Genomic DNA, 27,754 nt, shown 5'->3' on the forward strand with positions numbered 1-27,754 from the left:
CACAGTAAACCTTTCATAAGCTCTCTAAATGCCCACTTCACCTGTACAAGATCACTGCTCAATAAAGAGCATTTCATAAGTGTCAGCTTGCGTCACATCAGCTAAACAGCAACGACAAAAACCCTTCAACAACAGACAGGTGACAACGAAGCAAGGCAAGCAAAACAAAAGCTGAAAACTTTCTGGACTAAGACAAATGCAGGAGAATAAAAGTTTACGAAAAGGTTTCTTACCCTTTTGCAGAACCGTCAAACAACTCTATTGACTACTGAATAGCACACAGCAAACAGACCAAACAAAAGATATGATGAAAGATGTATTTACTTGTACAGGGCTCCTTCCCCCCACCTCAACCTTTCTTTCCATTTCATATACACCCACACTGCACCGTTTGCATTGTGTTGTTAAATATCCAATAGCAACCCAGATGAAAGAGTGGAAGGGTTTCTATGATGCTGTCAAGCACCAGACAGATGCTTGGCAGTGTCAATATGGTTCTTTACATTTGGGTTGTGCCAAGGTTTGAAATAAAAAATAAAATAGGAATACTACTACTACTTCAAGAGAGAAAGACAGCAATGTTAGTGCATGGACATGCAATAAATTTTTAAATCAATAGAGTATCATCCTACCTGCTGATGTTTTACTTCAGCGATTTAAACGGTTACAGAAACAGATAAATAAAGCTTTGCTTTTTGCCTGCGTACTGGATTGCAAGAATTTTAATAGAAAGCAAAATCAAATTCTGGGGGTGTAACGACTGCAGATTTCTAGGCCCTCTAGAATACACTCATAGGTTTCTGCTGCAAAGACATGCCAAGTATGTCTAACATATGAGGTATAATAAACTTCCAAAATCTGTTTCAAAATAGAATGCCCTAGGTGCTGCAAAACTTTTCTGACGGAGGCTTCAGAAGTCACAGAAATTTGCACATTTGGAGGAAATAAAATTCTGAAAGCTTTTCTGACTAAAATATTAGTTTACCCTCAAAACTACAGTGCATAACATTCAGATACATTTAAGTGTCTTTATAACAACTGCTCATTTGTCCTCCTCAGGTCATCAGATACAAAAACACTCCCAAAACCTCTCCAGGATTTGAAACTCATTTTCATTTGACTAGTTTGAATTTTTTCATTTCAGCTGCCAAACCAAGTCAGGGGAAAAGCTGTTTCCACCTGACCCAAAATGTTTTATTTAATCCTAATTGAAATGTTTTCATTTCTCTTTCAGATTAATCATCTTAAACATCTAAAAACAAAAAATATCATTTCCAATGAAACATTTTGTCTAAAAATGTTGACCGTTCCAAATTTTCTACTATCTTTGGCTAAAATTAACTTGTTGAATTGCTGCATGCTATCAGTCCTTAATTACTATTTAACAGGTTTTAGGGTGTCGTCCCCGCCCCAACTCTCCTTTACTCTCTTTTGAGCGCTTTTTGAATTTATACATGACAGTATAGAAATCGCACGCATATAGCATGTTTTCTCCTGAGGCGATGCAGAAACCACAATACAATTAAACTGTATGAGAAGAAATGATGAAAGGAGTTCTATCTTCCCAGTACAGCTTATTTACAATGCAGGAGATGCATAAAGTTGTGTAAAACTGGCAACGTTCAAACCACTTTAAAAATATCAACGTTAAACAGACACATAACTAATAAAAGTAAGCAACAGCTTCAAACTTCAGAGTGTTTTTACAAGGCTACTTCATCAGCTAAACAAGCAAGTGGGAGTTGCTGCAAATGTTGCTCCTTGCCATACTAGAGGCTTTCCCTTGCTTCTGGTAAACAGAAGACACAAGACAGCCTTGTGAATAGCTCATGGCACAGACTGAGATCTAAAGCTAATCAGACAGGATGATAGGTCATCTTAATCAACTTCAAAAAGCCAATCCACATGCTCGTCCCAGCATCTCGCCTCTCCTTCCCTGATCGCTCTCTCGCTCATTTGGCCGTATTTTCCCCTTCCCCCTCCACTTACTTCCCACAAATTGTGCTGTTAAGAAAGAACGCGGGGAGCCCTTCAGGTCTCAGCATCCTGGGCGCAGGTGGTGGGGAAAACTTTGAAGTGAGCTCTCCACTAACTCTAGAGCTGGCCGTGCCTCCTCCATAAGCAGCTCTTATTAAAAAAAACACCAAGTATCCACTAGAACAAAACCAAGCAGGCCTATTTAATTAGGGCAAATGCTTGATATCCACTTCTTCATGTTAAACCACACAGTCACACAAGCCTGGGAGGTCTGATTAATTTTAATATGCACGGTCGTGACAAGCGCCTCGGGGGTAAGAGAGGGGAAAAAAAAAATCCCACAAACCCCGCTAGCTTGACAAATAGGTTTCAGCTAAATATTGTGTATGTTGCCCAGATTAAGATGTTACTATTCAGCAAGGGCTTGAACCTTTAATATGAGGGACAAGAGGCCTGAGAAACAGGTGGCTCGCTCTTCACTCTTGAATAAATGACATCCCCAAAAGCTGTGGCACATAAGCATACAGAAAGAGCTGGCACACTCCCTCATGTATATTTGTATATTACCAGTCTGGGTCAGGGGTTTTTCCAGGAGTAATCCAAGGACTGAAATGAAACTCAGAAAGCTAATGGCTTTTCCAGGGGAGGGGGAAATAATTAAAAAAAAAAAAAAAAAAAAAGGGGGGGGGGGGGGCAAAAAATGAAGGCAGACTGCAAACTGACCTAGCTGGAATACACTGGGGGCAACAGGCACATCAAAATGATCTGGGGGTAAGAGTGGCAGCAAGTTTTGAAAATCCCTATTGAAATGAATCATGGCTGTTGAGTTAGAGGTAGACAGGAGCCCAAATAATTATTTTGGTCTTGGTGAACCACTTGTACGCTGCACAGTAAAAGATGGGAGATGACAGATCAAGCATTTTGCTTTGGCTGCTGCTTGTTCAATATTTAGGAGTGAATGTACCCTGGAAAGAAATTTTAATTATGGAGATCCATCTGAGAAGACTTTCATTCTAAAACAGGGAGGGGGAGAAGGACTGCATCTTCTCTCCAAAAGCACAAGTTTCCTGAATCTCACTTGACCATAATGCTTTCTTCTATACTTAAGATGCTGTATCAGCACCTCAGATGCCTTTATCAAAAGAGAAAAGAAAAATCCAAAAGCTACAAACCTTTGAGGATGTAAGCAAGAGAGACTTGGAAGGGAATCTAAGCAAATTTTGAAAACATCCATTGAAATAAACCATGACTATCAGGCTAAACTATTAGGAAGGAAAACACTTAAAAACTGAAGGTGACAAATGAATAAACTTCACTTTGAGCAAGTAAGAACTGGCAGGGCTTCAAACTAGGCTACCTCTGTTCTAGAGTTAAAGCACTTGTTAATAAAAGTTTAAGCTACCACAGCATTTAACAGTGCCTTCTCTTCACATAGGCCTATTTCATAAACTTCATCTTTTAATTTTTTTTAGTTATTTTTTATTTTTATCAGCAGTATATGAATGCACATTTCCATATGGCAGGGTCTTTGAAAGAGGTGTATGGAAGTTTGATGCTCACTTGCTCCACAAGAAAAGACACATTTTCTGGTGACAGACTGCATAGAGGAACATGGAACCACAACACACTTGAAGCATCCTTCCACAGCAGCAGGAGTGAATGAACAAAATTTAACAGTACTCAACTGCAAAGTATCCTTTTTTGTTCTTCAGTAGAACAGCGTTACAAAGCCTCTTCACCACATACTTTGTCAAACGGACAGTGAAGAACCAAATAAAAGAAATTCAAACCTCAACCAATTAGAGTATCCTTAGGCTTTTCCCAAATCTGTTCACTTTATTTCTTCCCATCTCATCAAATGTGATTTAAAAACAAGAGTCTGCATTTCAAAGGCCTCCCTTCTTGTGCCCATTAATGGTCTGATTTGGAATTTATGGATTAAGAAGAGGGAGACCTCTTGATTTCTTTTACAAAATATGTTGATTAAGAGTTTGATAATATTAGGAGATATTCTGGGATCTTATTTCATCTAGAGAGCCTGAATTCAACATGGTTCACTTTTATAGACTACAGAACTGCTTAAACAACAGCCATTGAAATTACCACAAGAACAGGTGTTGTGATTTATAATGTAAACTTAAACATCAAACACAAATAGCCTTTGGGGGATGTTCAGAAGACAAAAATCATGCCCCAGAGGCCTTTCTCATCCCTTTCTTTCCGACAAAGTAATTACTTACAGTATTGCAGCATACTATAATACATGAGGCTCTAGTATTCACATTACCTGTTAAAGCCCTGCAAACATATGTATTACCTGCTTACTAAACACTTGAGATTAATTGTTCCTGCTCAGAAGACCTAAGGACTAGCAGAACGAAATCCTGAAGTAGGAACAATACTAAATGCTATTTATACACAATTCTTGTGTGTGCATGGTTATACATATTTATGTCTAAATATATATATATAATATATGCACTTTATATATATGTATATCTGTGTACACGCGTTTCTATAAAATTCAAAGTATTCATTTAAACAGCCAAACAGAATTGAGTTTCAGAGGTCCTTATTATAGAAGAATGAGCCATGCAGATTAATGAGTATACCCACATGTGCACATGCTCATGTGCACAGTCTCTGTGGTCAGGTAGATGCCCATAGGATCCCTTTTATCCAGAATTCCTATAAATTCTGTACAATAACATAGATCTAGCCTTAGAAGATACAGTATGAAAGTTTTAAAGATAAACAGATACATAACCTGTTACAAACATACACTGCCACAATGGAAAAAGAAGATTGATTCTTAATTAGGAGGTGTAAAGAGCTGGTGAGTACTCCGGCTTATTGTAAATATAGGAGAGAATTTACTTGCTTGCCTCTATTTTTTCCAGAAGCCAAGACATACATTTAGAGGAAAGGCTACACAGATTTCAAGAGATTTAATTTTCCACAAGCCCAGACCATAAATTAAAATACAGCAATCCAATCCAATTAATAGTGCAAGAAAAAGCTAAGTGGCTGCTTTGGTCTTTGCTTTCATGAACTTGTGTCAAGCTCAGTGACTTCAAAGAGATTTCCATTTCATTTCTACAAATGAAGAGAATAGACAGACAGAGAGTCTCTGCCATCCTCTGATGCCTTAAGAAAACAGAAGAAAAACATGCCTGTATCTCATTCGCCTAATGATTTTAGCTGCAAAAGGAATCCCATGGTCGGCAGACGACCCTCAGGGCAAGGGCTTGAGGTCTGTCACAGTATATAAGGCTTCTCCAAACCCACTCCATTATCTTCATTATTGTATACCAGGAATAAAAGGGGACTGACTCCTCTTCTGAAGTTCAAGTTAGAAAGGACAGAATGTTTCATGTAAAATAACATTGTGTGACTTCAGTAATAGGTTTATGCCTTTGGGGGCCTAATGCTAAAGCTGCATATAAGGATTTTCTGCAGAATTTGAAGGAAGAAAAATGAGCACTGTATTAGCAATGAGTAAAATTCCACAAGTTTTAGATTCACTGAAACACTCCATGTCTCTGTCAGCATGACTCATTGTCAGTCACGTACTTTCATACAGCAAGAGTAAAACGGCAAAGCGGGGTTGGGGGGGGAGGGCAGGGAAGAGCTTGGGGCTTTAGAGCTAAGCATAAACCCCTACAAAAACCAAAACCATACACAAATGCAAGGAGGAAAAGGAAGTGCCAAGCTTTTGGAAAGTTCTTAAGAATGAGTAGGTAGCATGGAAAACATTTAATCAACAGTGATGCTTCCCTTGTTAGCTCATGTGTGGGTACATGTATGTGCTTACATACATGCATACATACAGGTGTGCATTTGTGCACTCTGAGCAGTAAGTTTTATAACACTGTAAAAATTCTTGTCCTTTACTGACAAAATTCACTAAGTAGAAACTCTTATTTTCTAACGAACATAAGAAAACCATTTACCTTATATATCAACAAAGCTTCTTAAAAACAGTCAGACCTGTTATCAGTATTTTGGGATATCTCACTTGTCCTCAAAACCGATTTAAGAAAAGAAAGGTCCTTCCCCTGACTGATATGAGGTTTGGATCGAGACCTAAAGTTGTTTACCCAGCCCTTCTCTTTTTTCCCCGTTTTGAAGAAACAGGCCATTTGAGAAAGAATGCTTCAAAAGCACATTTCCCACAGTAATTCAGAAGACAATTTCAAACAATAAAACAGAGCCAACATAGCCCATTGTACAAGTTAAATAATATATAAACTTATGAGTACATAGAGAAATGGGAATCTGGCTCATATCTGGTCTTCAAAAAATTCACAGGAAATTCATTTAATTAAACCTCAGCTACTGGTGCAAATGTTTCCCTTTCTACCCAAAGAGAAATAAAGTATTATATTATTGCTGTTGACATAATGCAGCAAAACTTAACCAAGATTCTTGGTCTTCTCTACAAAGCCCCACAAACCAGCAAGACTAAAAATTATTACTGAAACACACAGTAATCATACATTGTTGAATTGCTACCTAGATGTACTACCAAAGATTCCCACCTGTAACTTATCTTACTCATGGGGAAATTCGTTAATATTCTAATTACCTGACTAGCAACCAGCAATGACTGACAACTTTAATTTAGCACTACATGAAGAAGACATCACAATAAGTAAATTTTCAGCTGGAGTTCAAACAGAGAAGACACTGTGCTTGCAATAGTACTTACTTATTTCAGGAAAAGAGACCATATTTGTGGAAGATGTCTAAGAACAGTCTTAACATCTGCACCCAGAAATATTTATTTTTTTTAATTAGCCACTCTAAAAACAATCATGTCGGCTGAAGGGGAGAGGGAGGGAGACTTATCAAAATGATGTATTTGTCCCTCGCCACCTTTCAGTGCTCTTATGCAAGTCTAATTTTCTTCCTAGCCAGCTCACCTCTCTGGCCTCCTTTTGTTTCATGTCCCATTTCCCATTCTCTTCTAACTTCTGAACTTTTGTTAGTTCTCTTTTAAGGAGAAAGGGAAAAAAAACCCCAACCCTTTCCTATTCATTTTTTCCTGGACAGAGAGTAAGCAGACATGAATATGGCACCCTCATAATGACTTAACTAGGGCTTAATGAAATTTTCATCACAACCTGCTGTTCATTTTAATGGCCTTTGAAAGACAATAGAACAATGGCTAGAGGGAAGAAAAGATTTTCTGTTGCATGCATTTGCAAAGCCCAACATTCAGTTTCTCCCCCTCCTTTCTCTCCCAATCTCTTCACAAAGCTGTAGATCTTTTGTTTGTACTGTATATTTTCATTTTAGTAGAGCTGAGATAATGCACAGGCTCTGTAACCGTTCTCATGTCTGTCTGTGGCCTTTCCTTAATGGAGTCTGTACAGTTTGCACCACCTCATACTCAACGGAGTATTTATGCATTGCTCAGAACCCACTGTTCTTTCCTCTCTCGTATAGAGAACTCTGGTCTCCTTCCCCCTGACCTCATACCATACACAGGAAAGATCTTTTCCATTCAAAGGCACAAGGTAGGTCACGGCACTGACCATTAAGTCAATGTAAATGCAAAAAGAAATGCTATGATTATATGTAATATTCAAAAAAATGCTTAGACAAAGAATTTGTTTCCCAGCAGACCCTTACTGTGTGCTCCAGTCAAGAAGAGAAGACTAATTTACAATCCTGTCATGCTCATGTATGTGACAGTGTGGCTGTGTTTTCATCTGTATTTTCATTCCCTATGCAGGTTGTCCTAAAATTTTCTTGTAGGTGTTGTCAATTCATGCTTCAACACTGAGATGGGCTCTGAGGGCCATGCTTTTAAACATTTGAAATAGACTTCTACATCAGGGTAGGTGGGTGTAAATGAAAATGGTCTTACTGCTGTGCATTAGGGAATAAGGCTCAGTATGTTCACACAACACCAACTGGCCCACAGTCCCCTGGGAATCTAGCTGTAAATATGCATGCTGGATACCTATGGAGAATACAGTGAGACCTTCTTCTTCCAGTCAGGGGTTTGACTCTGCCCCAAATAGGCAGGAACTGGAAATCTTACTTAATGGAAAGCCGTTCAGTGGCTTCTCAGAAGCGAGATGTTTGGTCTTAGTCTCAGCCCACAGAGCACAAGTGACATCGTCATCGACTGGACATACACTCTCAAAACCAAACTGATTCTCCAGAGATGATACCTATATGCCAAGGTTGAAACTTGCTGGCCAGACATAAAGCAGAGGAAGCCAATACTGTGTCTGTTTGTATAGTACCTGCACTACAGATAAACAGAGGATGACATGATATGACATGATCCAGACAAAAGCTTTCATGACTTCCAAATTTAACATCTTACCTTTCAAATAATGACATGCCTATAAGACAATTTCACAAAAACATTGACATTGCTGATAACACCGCTTTTTGCTCTAGAAGTGGGGGAGGGGGAGAGTAGAGGTGTAAATGATCCCCAGGCTGTTAAAATCACAGTGTTCGTTGAACCCATGTTGAGGATGTTGCTGTGTCTGTGTCAAAAAGACTGTTATGTCAGACAAAGACCCTCATTTGCGAAAAGCTAAAAATGTTAGCTATAATGGGATATTGCTGAAATTTATCTCTAATGTAGACAAGAACTATGAGTTCTTTACTTCAATTTTGCTAGCAACAAAAAGCAAATGGAGCAGAAAATGGGAAGATTAAAAAGTATATGTATCCAAAGAATCTGGAGAAAAGAAAACAAAACAGAAAATTTTGGCCCGTTTCCCAGGCCTTACCTTCTGGCTCATTTTTGATGAGCTCTTCCATTTTTCTTTGCTTAAGGGTGTCTACAACATCCGCTAGGCTCCCTTTGCGCCTTTCAGGGGTTCCCAGGGCTGTGCTGGACAATGATTCTCCACTCTGACGCCCACCTTCTTCTGCCTTCAAGGGTGAGGTAGATGAGTTGTGCGGGGCAAATGAAGACATCACTTTATTGCCATCAACTTCCTGAAAGGGGAGAAAACTGAGATGAAACATTTCTTTCTTTTCTTAGAGAACAAAAAAATAAAGATGGAAAGAAAGAACAATCCTTTGTTCTTTGAGTTCATTGCTGTTTGTTCTTCTGTTGAAACCTTTAAAAAGGCATGCAATGCTTCAAAAGCACCCAGAACAAAGCCTATCCATAAAGCATAAACCAAGATTACAGGCTGAAGTGAACAAAGATCAGCTTGCAAGAGAGAAACATAAAATACAGTTTTTCCCTAATTGAGAAGAAGTGTTGTACTCGCAGGTTTCCCAATAACAATGGTATCGATTACCTTTAATTGTTTGTTCTTTTACAGCTTTCTTTCGAAAAAATCTTCAATTTTTACAAGGACCATTAATTTCCTAACTTGATAAAGTACTGAATGCCTTGATGGCTAGTTGTAAGAAATGAAATAGTAACCAAATATTAAATGCTCTTTGCCATATGACTAACTTGCAGTTCAAGTAGTTCTCCCATCTATAAAGGATGAAGCAACTGTTTTCTGTTTTCCAATTCTCTTTCTATACTCCTCTTCTATCTCATACCTTCATTTCTTGTAGAGACAGTATTTTTCACAAAGGTGGTCCTAATGACTTTCACTGGCAGCACAGTGGCAAAACTCTGTGACTCCCTGGAACATACACACAATTCTCCTCATGTGAGAGTCCACAGAGGTCTACTCATTAATTTTAATGGAAACCAAAACTGGTTCCAGCATCTTCAAACTTGCCTTCATTAATGTGAGAGCCTTCTCTTCCACACCGCCTCCTACATAAAGCAATGTTCTCTGCATATATTCCTTTCCCCTTTTATGTCTCTTTAATACCCTACCCTTCTGTACACATCTCTGAAACACTTGTTTTTTCTCTGCTAACATATGCTATCTATACCTTGCAAAACTTAGGTCAATGTCTCCGAACAAAGCTTGCTGCAGAGTACATATACCGCATAATATAATTCTGCAAACATGAACAGTTTTTTTTTATTTTGATCAGATTCTCCAGAGTTGTTTTTCTTTTTCATTATCCCATTTTCTTACATTTTTGTATTCCAGGTGTTTAATGAACACTATTTCTAAAGAAGTCACTGGACCATCTTGTGATCTGAGTTACAGACTTTGTTGAAAAAGTCTTAGTAATTTTTAAATTGTTTTCATTTTATAGGGTATGAAACCGACACATACACTGGTTTTAGTGATTTATGTTACAATTTTGTCATTTTTTTCCAGAGTATTTTTTGGTGTCTCTGGTTTAATAAACCACAGTATTTCAGCAAAAATGTGTCTTTCCATAAATAGAACATGAATTGCTAAAAATTATCTCAAAAAATTTAAATAAGGCAACAGGGAAGTTATGAAGTAAAGAATGTGTTTGCTGTCACAGACTACTTTGTTTTGTCAAAAAGATTACCTCTGGTTAAGAAAACTTTTAGTGCAAACAGTTTTGAGCAGCTTGAATGTGTTATACTAGTGAATAAATTCCCTAACAGAATCGGATTTAACTGAGATTACAATCTGGGCCATCATATGCCCCAAAAGCCAAACCCAGTGATGTTAATGAGAGACTTTCTACTGACGTCAATGAGCTTTTGACCAAGCCCTAAAAAAATGTTCTGACTCCAGTCAAAAGAAATACTCCTTTTTTTTTCTTGCAACTCCCTCCATTTTTGTTCTGCACTTGGAAAATTACTACTTGCTAACAGTGGACTTAAAAAATGAGTTGGAGCTGAATGTAATTTTTTTTCACATATATAGACCTGAAGAAAGTGGTTTTTAACTGTGACGAGCAAAATAGTTAACTGCAGCATCAGTTCAGATTTTATATAACAGTCAAACCCATTATCACCAAGTGGCAATTCTTTCCTACAGACAAGGCCAAAAGAGGAAATATCTTGAAAGCTGTTTTCTTATTCACACTTTGAAGACAGATAAGCCAAATACCACCCTTAGTTACAGTTCTTAAATCCACCTATACCATCAATTATGTATGGGAATAGTATCGTTCCTAATTTTACCAGGAACCAGTTTCTTGTTTTTATTCCAAAGTGGGCCCTAAAGACACTCACTTGTGTTTCTGTGTATGTCACACACTGGTCACAGACACAAAGCACTTGCAAGAGCTGCCTAAGCTTCAGGAATCATCATTGCTGTTTCCATGCACATTTTGGGTACATCCAAGTGTTTTTATACATACAAATATATCCTGAGTATAAAACAAGTTTGTTATAAGAGAAGAAATATAAGAACACAAGGATTGAATGATACATAAAGTAATACAAGATGATTTTCAAAATCACAAATTGCTTGGCATTCAAACGGAACCCAACTACTAAAATTTCCCTGCCTCTCTTTCAGGGGAAATGGAGTTGTAAGGGGGAGAGGACAAGACAGTAGTTTGTGGATAAAGCAAGGACTCTGGATACTCAATTCCTAGTTCTTTCAAATGTTCTACGTAACCATGGAAAAAGTCACTTTTCTTTCTACATTTCATTTTCCTACCTGTAAAACAGGCACAAAAGAAGTAATTTCTTACATTGTAAAGGTCCTGGAACGATAAACTCATTAATAACAAAGAGGCGCCCTGCTACTACAATGTTGTCTAAAAGCATTTATAGAGCATCACAGTTAAGATGACTTTATAGCTGGACAAAAAAGGAAAGGGAAATGTTCTACACAGGTGGGTTTTTTGTAAGAAATTATATATTAATATACACATCTAAGTAATCATCCCCAAAACAAAATGTTTCCTTAGACTGCTCTTGTTAGGTGTACATGTATGCAGTGTTTGCGTATCACATACATGGGCTATTTATACACTTGTGGGGTTTAAGATACACTCCACTTAATCAAAACACATATACAGTAGGGGAACAGCTGCAATCACATCTCAGTGGGCTAAATTACAGTACACCAGTGAATTATTCATTCAAAAAGATCTGTAGCAATCACACATCCACTGCGTGATTTGCAGTCTAAGAGGAATCCTCTTCTTTCCATACCAGCGGATGAGCACACACATCAGCTACTGCTGTTGATGAGAGTTCAACATGTATCCTCTAGCACACCACCTCAAGAATCTGTCTGCCCCACTTGTCCATGACCTTTTTATTCTGTCATTCGGAACAACAACCTGAAATGCTCAGCTGTTATCTATGCTTTCGCTTTACATCCCTCTGTTTTATTTTGCTCTTTCTTATGCTACTACTGGTGAAACTGAAAAAAAACTTTCAATGGTTCTGGATTTCTACTTTTAACATGTAAACAGAAAGGACATTTTCACATAAAACCTACTCATGTCAATGGTTGTATAAAGCTAAAAAACTTCTAGCAAGGAAAGTCCTCTGATTGTACATATGAGAGTTTAACTATCCCCCGAAAACACTCAGAGAAATCCTTAACGGCAAGAAAGATATGTCAGCAACAGTTTAAAATTAATCCCCTGAGAAAGAAGTTCCCTCCCAACAGGTGAGATTTAGTAGGTTCCTTTTCTGAAAGGACAAATTCACAGGACTTTTTGCAGTTACCCCAGAGAAAACCAACAACACTGTAAGGAGTGGTATTAAAGAACCTAAATATCTACTACTGACACGCCAAAATGAAGTCCATCAAGCCACACACAAGACCTACCTCTCTGTCACCAAAACAGTGGAAAACAGACACTCCTTTACCAGAGAACAGTCTGTCTCAGCTGCGTAACAATTTCACCTGTTCAAGTTTGATTACATTCCAGCCTCTGGCACTGTTAATCCTGGTAACAGTTTTATGCAGTTAGCAGCTGCTTCGTGGATGGGGCTCTATTGTTCATTTGCATTGCGAATTGCTCTGCTAATGTGTGCTGGCACAACATTTCATGGAACTCTGAGCTGGGATTGTACTCACCAACACCTGATGCTGCTGCTTCTTGCTTTTCCCACTTCGGAAAGGCAGACAAGGACACAGATCCTGCCGGATCAAACACTAGGCCCTTCTTTCCCCGCCAACAACAGCAACAAAAAAGAGGACTGCCCCACGTTTCGCCTCTTCTGCTTCTGTTCCAAGCTAGAATCCACAGGAAGACCTGTTCATTTACAAGAAAGTTGTCTCTGTATTGCCAAACAGCTTTCCACCTATGGAGGAAATACCTCTTCCAAGGTTTAATGATAAAACAGGCTTCTGCCCTTTCAGGATGAGGTCAATAATCTTCCTTTGTTAATCTTGGGCAAGCTTTACTTAATCTAGCCCCCTTGTCACCTTTGTGATTGACAGGAAAAGTCATGTCACTGGACAATGGACTTACCCTCACTGAGCAATTATCTTTTTTTAAAGATTACACAATGTTACCCTTGCTCTCATAAAAAGCACAAACATTTTGCAGTTAAAAGAAACTATTCGTTCCAACTGTATCTTTCAAATTGTCTCTCTCCATTTCCAGGGTCCAATCGAGGCCTATTTCAGTTCTACAGAGGGATGGTGAAACACTTAATGAAACAAACAGGTTGTACCTGGGGAGATTTCCGACATATCTCTTCCTGCTCATCTTAGATCTCATCTTCTCCTTCCTCATCTAGAGATGCACATTATTCCTATCTGCAATTAAACTCAGACAGAAAACTCTGTTTCTGTGACATTAAAATTTTGTCCCAAACCAACCAATAATCAAACCAGAAGAAAACTGAGAGCTAAGTCTGAAACTGTTAATTACCACCATATGGTATGCAAGGAGGTTGCATCTGCAGCAAAAAAAAAATAATTATTAAGAGAATCGAGCTTCTGGCTTTGCAGCCAAAAACACCTGGAATAAAATACTTGTGCCTTTAAAACTAGCACTGATATTGTCTGATTTTAAGAAGCCTGTGATCCTAAACGCAACCTAACAAGTTCTCTTTTCAAAGCTGGAATTTTGCCATACTTTGCTCTTTTAGAATGTATAAAGAAGAGACGAAAGCAAATTTTTTGCTCTGCTTTCTACATTACACATGTAGGCCTATATATTTTATAGTCTCCATAGTGACCAAGGAAGCTGGTAACAGTATGACACAATCAAAACCCAGAATACTTCACACTTCTGAAGACAAATGATTCTTAAGGAGTTTAATACTGTTTGCTACTTATTTTTATTTACTTTACCTAATAAACTTTTAGGGAATGAATATGTTTAAGATTCAACAGCATAGCTACTTCAAGTGAAAATCTGAAAGCTATAAAAACACTGCCAATGCCCACAGGAGGTCCACCAGCAATTACAAGGAAAACCAAACTTGACATTTCCAATATTTTTTAAGGTTTAAAAGAAACAATACACATACACAATATTCACGAAGCAAGAATGATCTTTCATTTTTTCTTAACCTTCCGCTTACAATCTTTGCCTTAATTAATATAATTAACTTACTTTAGGAGCATAAGTGCCATCAACTTTCAATGGGAATCCTACCTTCAAATCACTTAAGTGATTTGAAAAATTCTCTCCTTCTACATTCTATGTCATAGGGGCTGTAGGGCAGATATTACCACAAAGCTGTATGGTTTATGGTGGCTGTCAACTTGGCACCTTCAGGAAGATGAAATACATATTCCACAAGGCTTCCCAACAGACACCGTTTTTTTACGCTTCAGAATTTCTTTGCTTCTATCTTACATTTAGACAGGTCTTTTGTCTATAGGTTTCCTTCATGGAGCAAAGTTGTTCATCAGTAATAGAAAGGAATGATCCCAAGGAGATTTAAAAGAAACAGTGGAGGAGACAGTGAGAAAAAGGTAGACTATGTAAAAGGGCATAGAGGGGGAAAAAAAAGTGGAAGAGGATAAATACACTATTAGGAAGCAAGAACCGACAATAACGCATAATCCAAGGAGGGATAAAAGAGATGTTGAAGAGTGTTACGGAAAGAAACCTATAAAGATATATATCCACAGGCTATGGTTCTGCAACTAGATCCACACAAACCAAAAGCTATTCGTACACAATTTTTTTTTTTCTAGGACTGTCATTTTAATGATTACAAAGAAATGAAATGTAATGGAGAGTGAAGAAGTTGATGAATGGATCTGAAGAGTCAGCTGAAGAGGTCATCATGGCAGAAGAATTTTACCTGAATTAGGTGAAATAAACACAGTAAATAGAGATGCACTTTTTTTTTTCTTTTTACCATGTATGATCATGCTACACTCAAGTGAAATACATTCAAGTCAAATATTGTCTTGGTTTTGCTGAAATGATGTATTGGGGTCTCCATGATTCATATTTTGGAAGTATTACCCATTATCAGAGAATCCTGATCACATCTAACTCTCTCTCTAAAATGTTAATACTTTGCTTGGTACTGGATTTTTTTTTTTTGGCAAGCATTACTATCTCTTGTCCTTCAGGTTGTATTTACTTGATGTCAAGTGCTGTATCTAATTAATGACCTCTTTTTGATGAAGCAGAAGATATACTGGCAGAGGTTTCAATGGGAAGACTAACAGGTATTTCCAGTGTTTGACATCTATGAACCTTTTTGAAAATGATTTGAAGCTCAAAGAGAAGACCATCTGCTCTATGAACTCTGCTACATCAGACACTTTCCCTTCTTCTACCTTTGTGTTCCGTATGTAAAACTGAGACAAAAATAAATATTTCCTGCCGCTTAGGGCATTTTCTATAATTGATGTAAAAAGCCTGAAGATTATTGGACAAAAGCCTCATAGTGGTTGTATTTTCATTTTTATTGATGCAATAAATACTCAGCTCTTACATTTCTCTGTGGTGCACTACAGCCCAATCATCTGAAACTAGAAATTGGGAACTGTCTCATATATCAAGCGCCACCCCACAGTATCAGAGAGTAACACTGAAATGTACTTTGATTTTTTCCAAATACCCTGATACTCAGACTGCTGCCATAACTGCATGAGCAAAAGAAAATTTCAAGTATTTCCAAGGTTTGGAAATGAGTTTTAAGAAACTGTTCAGTTGCACTCACACAAAAGGAATAACTTACAATCCATTTTGCATTGATTTCTAACTTTATCCTCTGTGATTTACAGAACATAGGAGCAGATTTTTCAAAGATTTAAAGTATCTAAAGATATAAGGAGGTGCCTAGTGGGATTTCTGAAAATGCACAATAATATATATTCATTTAATTCCCACAGATTTCATTATAGGTCCCTGAAAATAAAGAGATGGAACCAGCACAGTGCGACTGGCTGACTCTCTGTGCTTCTTCAACAGACCGTTATCAGACTATCTACAGTACAGAGCACAATCTGATAACCAGTGCTTTAAGACAAATATTTCTTCTCCTCTGGCAGTTCTGCATTCCAGCCCATCCCCAAACATACAGAACAAGTTTAGTATTTCTTACTGTTTATCACACCATTTCAACTTGACTTATTACAAATCAAAGAATTACATGCAAACTGTGGATGTGTTTGTAATAAAAAAATATATGAGAAAATGTTGTGAGTGATATTTTAGAACCTCTTACATTGGATGTCTAAGGGGTTTTTTTACATTATTTTCTTTTGTGCTATGGATTTTGGTTTTATTTTTAGCCCACCTCTTTGTCCCATTCATTGCAATGAAGTGTTCCCCCCTAAATAAAAGTAATTGCAAATCTTTCTACAGAATATAGGTATTACATGTAGTGAAATAGTAACAACTGCTTTGTATTGGGTAAATGTAGTTAGTGACATAATTCCTGACACCCATCCTCAGACCAGATCTCTCCTACTGCCTCTTCCTCCAGCAAAACTCATTTTAAGACTGTAATATAGGATTACATCTATTTGCTCTCAAAATACTTAACAAACAAAACTGGCATTTTGAGAACTCCTAATATGTTAGCTATAACCTGCAAAAACAAAGAACATGTTGTACTATAACAGCCTTGTTATCTTCATGCTAGTAATCTTCATGCTTAAAAATAATAAATAAAACTCTGCAAAAGCACTTTTAAGACTTTTATGATCTCTTCCCTGGGGGACTAAAGATCACCCTTAAGACCTTGCTAAACAAAAAATAAGACTACTTATCGAAACAGCTTGGTAGAGTCTTCAGCATACATTAAATCCTTCTAATAGTTTGGAAATTATGTGGTATAAAACTATTATCTTTGTAAAAATACAAGCTTACTAACCATATACAACAACTCTGGTTTTGTAAGCATAATAAAACCTACATTGAGTGTCAGAAACAGTTTCATCACCAGCTTTCTTACTATGAAACAAACCCATTGTCTGTGCTAACTCCTTGAAAGGATGGAAGAGGAACCATCTGAGCAGAATTTAGTGATACAATAAAAGGAATGCCATAGGCTAGCAATGGCTCCAGGGCTGTTCCCAGCTACCTAGCTTTCACACTACAACTCACCACAGTTTTCAGATGGGAAAGGGATGCAAGATCACCTCACCTGTTCTCTGGTAGCCTACAAAAAATCATACCAGGCAGACATACTCACCTCATGCCTTTGTCTGGTCGGCTGAGAGGAAAGACAAGCCACGTACGATTTGATCAAAAATGTGCCCTCTTTGTTGAGGACGATTTGGAGGATATCTTGTCTGGAGAGAACAACCCTCCAAACTGGGGAACAAAAGAAAAGAAAATATCCTGCACCCATAAGGGCCTGTGCTCATGTTTATCTTACGGCAGTGTGATTCTGCCAAGTACCTAAAGCAGGTGTGTAACAAAACAGCACACTCAGCCCTCTGGTGTGGTCCCAGTTTCATTTGGGCTAGTAAAATGTCTCCGACAATGAGGTTTCCCACTCCCCCTATGGATATTCTACACAGTAAAAAAAACCCTCATTGCTCTGAAACATTGCCTTGTATTTGCTTCCTTTCAGTCCAAAATTCTTCTTATAGAGCTGCTTCTTCCAGCAGTCTGCACTATTACTCTTCCCTGTTAGAGCTTGCACCATCCACATCTTTTTGGACAGTTAGCATATATTTACTTTGTTATTACTGGCCCATGTTTAGCCTCTCCTCTTTCAGTCTTGTCTCACAAATCAGCTCCAACAACTCTTCAGTAATTTGTTGCTTGCATCTGAAATCCCTCCAATTTGCTGACTTCTCTAACGCGGCCAGAATCAAACACATTATTTCACATGTAATCTTAGCAAAGTTATGAGGAGAAGGACAATTACCTCATTACCGCCTTTTTTGCTGCCTTGCTACATGACAAGCTCGTATCCAATTTGTTTTAACACATCTAAATCTTTTTAAGCATTACTGTTTTCCAAGTGCCTTACTCCCATTGATTATCTGTGGTTTGGATTACTTTATCCAGCTGTATCAGTCTGTACTTTTACACTGGAGTATTTCCTGCCACGCAGTCTCCCTTTGATTTCTTTGGTATTATGGTTGTAGTCTCCCTGGTGCACCACTGGCAACTTTAAAGAGTGTATTGTAATTCACTTGTTCAAACTTATAAAACAATCTGTTTATTCCTCCATGTTTCTAAAATGTTGCTACAGGCGCTCACTGTCCCATGAATCCTGTACCAAGAACCAGGCAGTTTACAGCAGGCAAAAAACTACCATAACCACATTCCTTTCAGTCCACGGTTTTTTCCAGCCACCTCAGAATAACGCAAGAGACGGATGCTGCTACATAACTAGGAGGCTCTGACAGGCCAGGGTAAGCAAAGAGATAACATAACGAAGGACACCTGTACAGTGTATGTTGCCCTAGGAAATTCCTCATTTCTACTGAAGGAATTCCTCTGACAATCTCTGCCATTGCGGCTTTTCAAGAGGTACCCATCTTTTTCTGACATTCAGTGTATCTGCCTCTTTCTACTAAATAAAATCACATTGTACAAGATCATTCTATTCTCTCAACAAGTTAATGCATTACTATATTTCTGGGTTTTTTTTATACTTACTTTATCTGGAACACTCAAATGAGATGCATGAAATACTGTATGAAGGAAGCACCTCGCAGTGCATGCGTGCTTATGGACTGAATTCCATGCAACTTCCAATAATCAACTCTTTTGGAATTATTTATTCTTTATACTTTTGAAGATCTTAGCCCACACATTTAATATCAGGAATCTTGCACATATCCTACATGAAGGGTAAGTGTGTGGCTAAATCTACTACACTTTTAAAATAATCATGTTCTGCTTTATGTATGTTGTATATTGTTCATGATCCTTCTCATTTCACATCTGTTTATCTACTTGTACCATAGTTTGTTCTCTTGCTTTTCAAAAGATTACAACTAGACTTAAAGGATGATAACTGTCAAAATCATCTTTGCTTCCATGGAAATTAGTATCACTTTATTTCTTTTTCCAAAACCAATCTTCTGGAAGTTCTCATTTTCTAGAAGGGCCAGAAAACATTACTTTACTTTATTAAAACGGAATAGCTACTTGAGAAATAGCCCCGTTGTCTCCACTGGAATTAACTGTAGCATAAGATGCCACAGATAGAACATGAATTTTTCAAAACAAATGCTCTTGGTTCTGAAATATGTTTGTCTCATTCATTTATTTTCGAAATCCAGATCATCTAGCACATGGGACTCATGGATCTGCTTTTACCCAAGTTCTCTCTTCTTTTACCTGCTTTTTATAGACTTCACCAATTACTGTCTACTACTTACTCTCTGACACTTCCTAAGTAATGGCTACACAAACAATAATTTATAGGATTTTTCCAAGCAGTAACTGTTTTCATCCGTTTTAGCAGTTATTAAAAGACTTATTTTCCCTCCAAAATTCATTTCACCTGCTCTTCTCTTTATGTCTTTTATAACTTGATTTTCCTTCTATCAACGACTGTTCCACAATTTTAGTGAGATAGAATTTGGAATTCTGGTATGAACCAAAGTACTTTTCTGAACTTTGGAGGAAAGATTGCACAGGAAATACTAATTTTTTATATATATATACACACACACACATATATATTCTGTGTTTATCAACACAGAATAAGACATTCACAGAAAGTCAGTTCCACAGAACAATCTTACTTGGATCATATGCACTTCAAACAGACGATGGTGTTTGATCAGAGAATGCCAAATATATCAGAATAATTAATAAAAATTAATGACAAAGGTCAGTCCCCATAACACTGGTACATAAATGTAATAGGTGTTAGAGCTATTAAAAATTTGTTCATTAATCCCCACAAAATCCCTTTGTGATTATTGCGTATAGGGCAAATCAGGAAATTACATGAACTGACTTGCCAGGTTCCAAAGTAAGGCAATGGCAGAGCACATTCAGCATCCAAGGGTTACTGAGAACCCATTCCCTGTTCGCTCTTCTGGGTCTTAGTACTCCTCAAATGGTAACATTATGTTCTGCTCAGGGGAGCGGCATGATGTCATTTTATCATTTAAGTCCCATTCTGAAGCTCATTCAGGCAGGTCTTAAACAAGATTTAAAATGCACATAGACCCTGCACACAGGACCCAATTTAGATCGTGGTTGAGTGATGCAAAAAACCCAATAAATTCTAATTTATGACAGATTCACAGTTGTTCTCACTCTGCAGATCAGAGTTTTTTTCTTCTGTTCCTTTAAACTGCAGTCAGTAGCATACATTGCCTACTATGAAGAGACCTTTGTGATAAGATGGTATCAAGGGATGTTGTGACACTCCTGATTAAGAATTACACAGTGAGCAAACTGTACAGAAATGCTAATTTTCCTCCCCTTTCTCATCACTTACCTAAATTATTCTGAGTAATACAAATGATCTTTATTAGCTTTAAGGCAGTTCAGTCTCATTCTTTTATGCCATATTTTAAGAGAATTCATATTCCTGTAGCTGATTAAGTCCACTATGTATTTTCCTTAACAATTAATTTTGTGCACTGTTGTATGTCATGTTCACAAACAAACAAAAAACCCAAAGAACATATATTCTTATACACTCATAGCCAACTACCCACCATCAGCAAAGGATGAATAACTTTTGCTGGAAATAGCCTTTCTTCTCCAAGCTCCTCTTTGAATCACTGATTTCTGAGTATTCCCTGTAGTTTTCAGTCATCATGAAGTGATGCTGAAAAACCCACAGAATTGCCCAACCCAAATAAGAAAGACACAATTTTCTCCACTTTAGCTGGAAAGAATGTAAGCCTACTTTGTGACGAGGAAGTATTGGTTGACTAATAGAGCATGGTTTATACAAAATCTGTCTTTTTCTGACCTTAAATTTATCAAGAGTGAGTCTCAGGATGTGATCCAGCCAGGTATCACTGTGCCTACCAGCAGTGAGCTGATGTACAGAAGGTTTCTAACAAAAAGTTCTCTGCAATCCATTCATTATACTTAGCAACATCAAACAGGGAAAAATAATTAAAAAGCTCCTATTGAGCACCTAGAGACCTTGAGCACAGACAGGGGGTGAACACAAAGACAGGGTATTTGGTTACAAGAGTCACACTTCATCTTTTTATTTATATATATATATAAAAACAAACATACACACACATTAAAAGAAATTACAGTACATTTTGGAGGGTTTCCTTATTTTCTTCCTCCCTTCTATTCTGGTCTATGAGTGTCTACACTTACAGTATACATATTTAAACATACTCAAAAGAGTTACATAAAATTTCTTAATTTAAGTTTTTTAATCTTCAGATGTGCACGTATGTGGAGACTACATGTTTGAAAAATAAATTGCCTGAATAAATTAAATTATGTGAAGTGAGAGTGAAAATCCCATGCAAATGACATTATAAACAGGAATTATGCTGACAGCTTATTTGTACTTACAAGGTACAAAGCAGGCAAAAACTAGTTTCTGACACGTAAGACCAGTCCATCTGATAGGCATCCGATGTTCCTTATGGTATCTTTGACAGTACTGGAGGTTGCACTTACACATTTATATAAAAGCTCTTCTCAATACATTTTGGTATTACATTTCTGTTATTCAAAAACTACATAGTGTCTCATAACTTAAGGTTCAAAGAAACTTTTAAAAATAGAGGGCCAAAAGAAGATGTTACCACAACACTATGCTGCAAAGTCCAATATACCTGACCACTGACTGCTTTCTTGAGTAGTTAACGTAGTACATCACAGTCACGTTCACGGCTATTAGTATTAACAATAGTTATAATATGACAATTTTGTTTCTTTCACCAGTATCACATATTTATCAGGAAGCACGTTTGTGTCATTCATAGAAATGTAACGTACTTTCTTCCCTCCATCCAGGCCTTACGCTAGAGAAAAATTAAAAAAGTTTGGAAGGAGCACACATATACTCTGCCAGCTACCCTGTCTTTCAACCTGCTGTTACACAACTTCATCATGACATCAGTTTTCACTGATTATTTAGGAATCAGATTCATAAAATAAAGAAGTCTTTACATTGTAGGTTCAAATTCACCCCAAGCCTATACAAATGAAGGTACTGTTATCACATAAGGAGCTGGTAATGCAAAAAGATTAGATGATACATCACAGGTACCCCAATCAGCCAAAACATCATCTTCAAAGGAGAAAATCTGGGATTAGGAAGGCCCACAGATCAGAATGGGGATGCACAGTTATATTTTCACTGACTAAATGGAGAACTTCTGAGGACTGTCTGAACAACACCCTTTTGTAAACATTTTTCCATTAAGACATTAATTATCAGCCTGCTTCTCCTGATTTCAGCACATATTTATTCTCTAAAGAAGCTGGGCAGAATATTGAACGATTAGCAAGACTTTCAGAAGATCTCCATCAGCAAATTGCATCTACCTCCACAGGTTATCTTCAGTGAAAACAGGATCACTTGGTTCAGACGACTAAACTGTTCTGGAAATCTCACTTCCAGAACACATTTTATTTTAAGCCTTTGTGTGCAAGTTTATTAATTTTCATCGCAGCTATTATTCACTTAAATAAAAAGTAGAACTTTCTTCCTTGGAAGTAACAGAATGAGTCTTAGTACCAGAGAGGTCAGCTTACGCACAGTCTACACTTAATTAAACACAACCAGAATTAGCCGTGAAAATTTCTCAGGAGAACTAGTTTGTCTTAGGTTTTACTCTTTTGCTTAAGCACAGATGAAATGAAACACTCTCTTACAATATCCAGTGAAGATACTAATGAAAATAAACTGGAAAATAGACAGCAACAAACATGTCTGGAAATTGCTAGCCATACTTGTGACTGCACGGGTTGCAATTAATTTGAGATTGGCACAGATTAGTAGAAGTTTACATGGAAGCATTTGTGTTCTGCTTCTATAACCAGTGAACCTCCTACAACGTATGGGGATAAGCAGAACAGTGGCTTTAAAATGTCATCTTTATTCAACATATTTGCTCCCCATGTATTTTCTGAATCACATCTATCTGTTTGCTTTATTGACTAAATTTTTTTAACTGCCATTAGCAGTAAAGAGTCAATACTGCCTACAAAAGAGGGAACTGGACTCTGCTTTGCAGACATATCATCAACAAAATAGTCAGTTAACTACCATTTGCAAAATGTTTATTACTAGAGATGACATGAGGCAGAAAAGACACAGCTTTATTTTCAAACCCCAGGTTAAGTTATAGCATTATAGGCAATTAATAAAAGTATCGTATTTTTATGCAACTAAATTTGACCTCTAAAGCCACAGCAAGACAGAAAACATGGGACCCTTTAATGTCATTTTTACAGTCATTTATCTGACTATAACTACACTTTAAAGCGTTAAGGTCAGCTGGTCACGAAGCATGAGCCACACTTCTGACTAGTATGCACCACATTTGACTTGAGAGTAAATAAGGGACTGACACTCCATTAACCTTCACAAGTACAATTATTTATCAAAACAGTTCAAAAGAGTACCCAACAGAGAACTGATAAATCTGGAAGTGAAAAACGGAACTGTAATGGAACAAACTGATCCTTTGCCAGTGATGAAGAGCTATTTCCTACCACAATTCCGGGGGCAAGTTCTCCAGTCAGTTTTCTAACACATCCATCCATTTTAAAGGACTGTCCCTTAATTCACATTGGCTTTGACAAAACCTCAGAGCTTTTTTGTTCTTTTTTATTTCCATCTTCTTTCTTGGAAATAATATATACTAATATCCTGCATTTACAGGAGTCTTCAAAGGCTTCCCTCAGAAACACGTGCAGAAAATTCAGAAGAGTTCTGACATGTCTGGTCATATCTACTCTTACGTGCTTTTAATTTTCAGCCCAAGGACCACGCCTGTTCACAATATTCTTGTTTTCATGAGCTGACCATCCTCCTCCTACCACTATATAAACTTTATATTTTTTTTTTTATTACAGGACCTATGGTAGTTTATAACCATGTGGTCCTGAAATTCTGTTAATTCTGTAAGATTTCTATAATATCCTTATACTGTGAAATTCTACCCGAATTCCTAACTGAAGCATGAGGTTGAGATGTTCAGCAGTAGCTGTCATCTGCCACCAATTACTTAGACTTTTTGACTGCAGTAGCACTCTGCACTTCCAAAGAAGGGGGAGTTTGCTCAAAACCTTCCACCAAAAAGTGTCAGGAGGGAGAACGGAAAGAAAAGGGCTTCACTACATGAAGATTCACTCTTGATCAACTGGAAATTTTATCTATCATTGCCAACTTATCTTGCATACTGGTTTTCCTTTCGCAGTAAAGCACACCCCTTTATTCCACTGTACCCTAGACTGACCTCCAGCCTCTCTCAGCTGCACAGATGGGAAGAAATCACTAAGTATTCACCACTGGAGTTGTAGCTAACACAGCAGAGCTCCAAAAAAAAAGCAGTGGTGTGCAGCAAAGTAACTATATTCCTAGTCTTCACTCTCCCTTAAGATCAGTACTTACTTCACTGCTTTTGTAAAATGCATCAAGTTTCCTGAGCACAAACAGCTATGATTTCCAGATGGCTCATACATATACCTTCTTTCTGGTGGTCACAAGACAAAAACTCAAAATGTAAAAATAGAGAGACAAGGGAGAAAGAATTGCTTTAAGGGGAATGTGGCTTTTCTCAAGTAGTCCAAAACACAGTAAAAAGAGAACTGTTGACTGATATGAAGGTCGATTTCCACTAAGTGTCTTCTAATAAAGTGGGAAGATTGACTTGGTAACTCCTTTTAACAGAGGATTTATTAAATCCATAAAACGCAGAAAAGCATAACCCTCATTATATCAGTTACCTTATTTAGGCTTGTACAAACAGTGGATTCCTTGAAGATCACAAAAGGAAATAGATTTTTATTTTAAATCTGTTACACACTTTATCTTGTACATATGAAAATAATTATGTTCAGAGGACTGACTACTTCTTCAACGCGCCTCAGATCATTGATATCATGAGGTCTGATGTTTATTTTTTCCCCATTGACTTCCAGATCAAATGTCTGAAATTTAAAAGATTTCTTCCCTGCCAACTCCTTGTCTTGGAAACTCACTCTAGGACCCGAGACTCAACGTTTCTTCTTCCTCCTCCCTATAAGAAAAGATCCTGTAGTCAGACTTCACTGGCAATCCTTTTGATATGCAAGAGGCACTATAATCCATTTTGCTATTCCACAGCTATGCAGTCAGAGCTCTGCAAAGCTAAGCAGCGCCAAAACTTGTCTTCTACCAGTGAATTAAGCAAAAGACAGTGGCACACAAAGCCTTCCTTCCATTCGAAAATTAACCCACAGCTAACTAGACAGACTAGTACCAGAGAGGATTTAACTGCAAGTTAATTGAACAAAACTACTCAGCACCATTTATGAAACCGTGACTGAGCCATCCTGAGTCTGTTCTTACTTGGAGTTAGAGTTTTTCAGTAGCATCTCAGATGCACCTGCTGCAGACATCATTGTCATTAATGGAAAATCATCTGTTGTTAAGCAGGAGACACAGCTGTTAAAATCTAAATGTTTCCACTACTACTCGTTTCCGGGAAGAAAAAAAAAAAAGTAAAAAATTTTTAGAAAAATATGGTGGAGACAAGAATTCCACATACTGAAAGACAAGTTTGAGAAGAGGGGGTGTGGTATCACTCTTCAAACACAAAAACAATTGCTGAAAAGAGGAACTACTTTTCTCTTGCTGCAGTGGCTAGAACTGAAGCAGAAATGATTTGAGTTACACATTAGGAATAGCTTTCTAATGGTAACGACAGCAATACTCCAGGACAGATAGACTGGTAGGTTGTTAAGTTTCCTGCACTGAGTAACTTAGGAAGTTAGGCTATTATCTGATAGAAATGACATTGGTACAGCTGATCCCTGGATTGAAGCTGGGACTGGATGACCTCTCTCAATCCCTCTCAGCCCTACAGTTCCATAAAGTGCAGGCAGGGTTCACATACACTGAGAAATAGATGGGCTCATTCAGTAGGGGCTCTATAGGTCTGTAAGGGACTTACCAACTAAGCTGGATCAGGGGTTTTTTGGTTGTGTTTTGCTTCAGCTTCCCCCCCCCCCCAAATAAAACAATAGGCTTGGGCCATTTTCCAAAGATGTGATTTGGTAAGTTTCAAGCCAAACCTCTCAAGCTTTACTCATGAGATAAGTGCTAAACAATGAGCCAGATTCATCAAAGCTTTATAGACTTACTTAAAAGAAAAAGAAACTGATTCAGCCAACTCATTTCAAGCCAAATCAGGCAGTTGAATATCTATTCCTGAGATTTGGAAAATCTGTCTTTTTAAAAATTATTTTAAAAATATGTTTCAAGAGTCCCTCTTTTGCAGGGGCCTCAGGCAACCCTGTTTTCTTCCAGTCTGATTAGGTGCAGGATATTTCTCATGTCTATAGCAGATAGTTAAAGTACGTGTGTTTGTATATATGTACACCTACATATTTTTACCTATATACTTACATATATAAATAACATAAGGATTCAATAATTTTCTATTAAAGGTTTGGTAATTAAAGCAGTGGATTTGCTTTTCAAAAAGATTAATAACGAATTTGCTTCTTTACTAAAAGGAAAAAAAAAAAAGTCAGTGGTCGTGCTGGACACCAAGGTACTCTATTAATGCACAAAGCTAAAAACCTGCTCTCCGGCAGGTTTATGAGCCCTAGCACATAAAATTCACAATACTTCTTAGTACTGCCCCTTAGAGTACTTCCTAGGGGGAGGTTAATTCCCGTGTTTCTTCAGCTCTTGGTATCTCTACCAAGAAGGATAACACCTGGGCCAAATGAGCAAGCAAGTTTTTGCGTACACCCTACAAAAATCCTACTGGAAGCACCAAAGTCTTTCAAACAAGGCATCAAATAATTATTTACTAGGAGAGAGGAGGAATAGGCCTGCTGTTAGCTGACCAGGATGGGCCACAGTGTCGACTGCGAACAGGGAGGGGGAAGCGCGTACTGCCTAGTCCTGCGTGGTAATGCAGTTTCTAGCATCCCACATCTGACTGCTGACCTGGATAAAAGCTGGGCTGAAAATGCTGTCCTGGGAAAAGTGCTGTGCTGGGAACGTATCAATTTCAATGCAGAAGCAGAGAAGAGGCCTCCATACTCCTCTTCCCATACATCTTGTAAATTCACTAGTAAATGCAATTTCAGCTGCTGAAAGTTGTCTGTACTGTAGCGATGGGCACAGACTTAGCCCTGCAGACCATCAGGTGGCTGCCTCTCCAACCCAATATCAAGCATTTACTGTAAATGTATATGTCAAAGCAACGAGAAAATGTTCAAAACCTTGCTGTGCCGCCTTCTGTTTTGTTCTTTTCAAGGAAGCTACTTCTTCCAAGAACATGGAAAGACCATGTGACTTTGAACTGGAAAACCTGAAAGATCAGTAAGCCTACCTGCTAATGAGCAACTTGCTATTGAAATGAGCTCATTAGCTTTCCTTTTTGCTGGCTGCTGATCGATTCATGAGCCACTTACGTGGCCT

At 37.8% G+C, this 27,754-nt stretch overlaps 1 protein-coding gene across 12 annotated transcripts in view; it reads right to left on the bottom strand.

The window, feature by feature from the left end:
- Positions 1–27,754, bottom strand: part of SOX5 (SRY-box transcription factor 5) — a 648,311-nt gene that overhangs the window by 213,978 nt on the left and 406,579 nt on the right. For 11 of the 12 annotated variants that reach the window (XM_049822486.1, XM_049822487.1, XM_049822492.1 and 8 more), the window contains one exon: positions 8,739–8,949. In XM_049822486.1, coding sequence (XP_049678443.1) covers positions 8,739–8,949 — 211 coding nt within the window. Of the gene's footprint in view, positions 1–8,738; positions 8,950–12,845; positions 13,037–27,754 lie in introns of those variants that run through there. The other variant, XM_049822493.1, reaches the window with a different exon arrangement.

This window comes from Accipiter gentilis, chromosome 18 (genome assembly GCF_929443795.1).
Source record: "Accipiter gentilis chromosome 18, bAccGen1.1, whole genome shotgun sequence".
NCBI classification, from domain to species: domain Eukaryota; kingdom Metazoa; phylum Chordata; class Aves; order Accipitriformes; family Accipitridae; genus Astur; species Astur gentilis.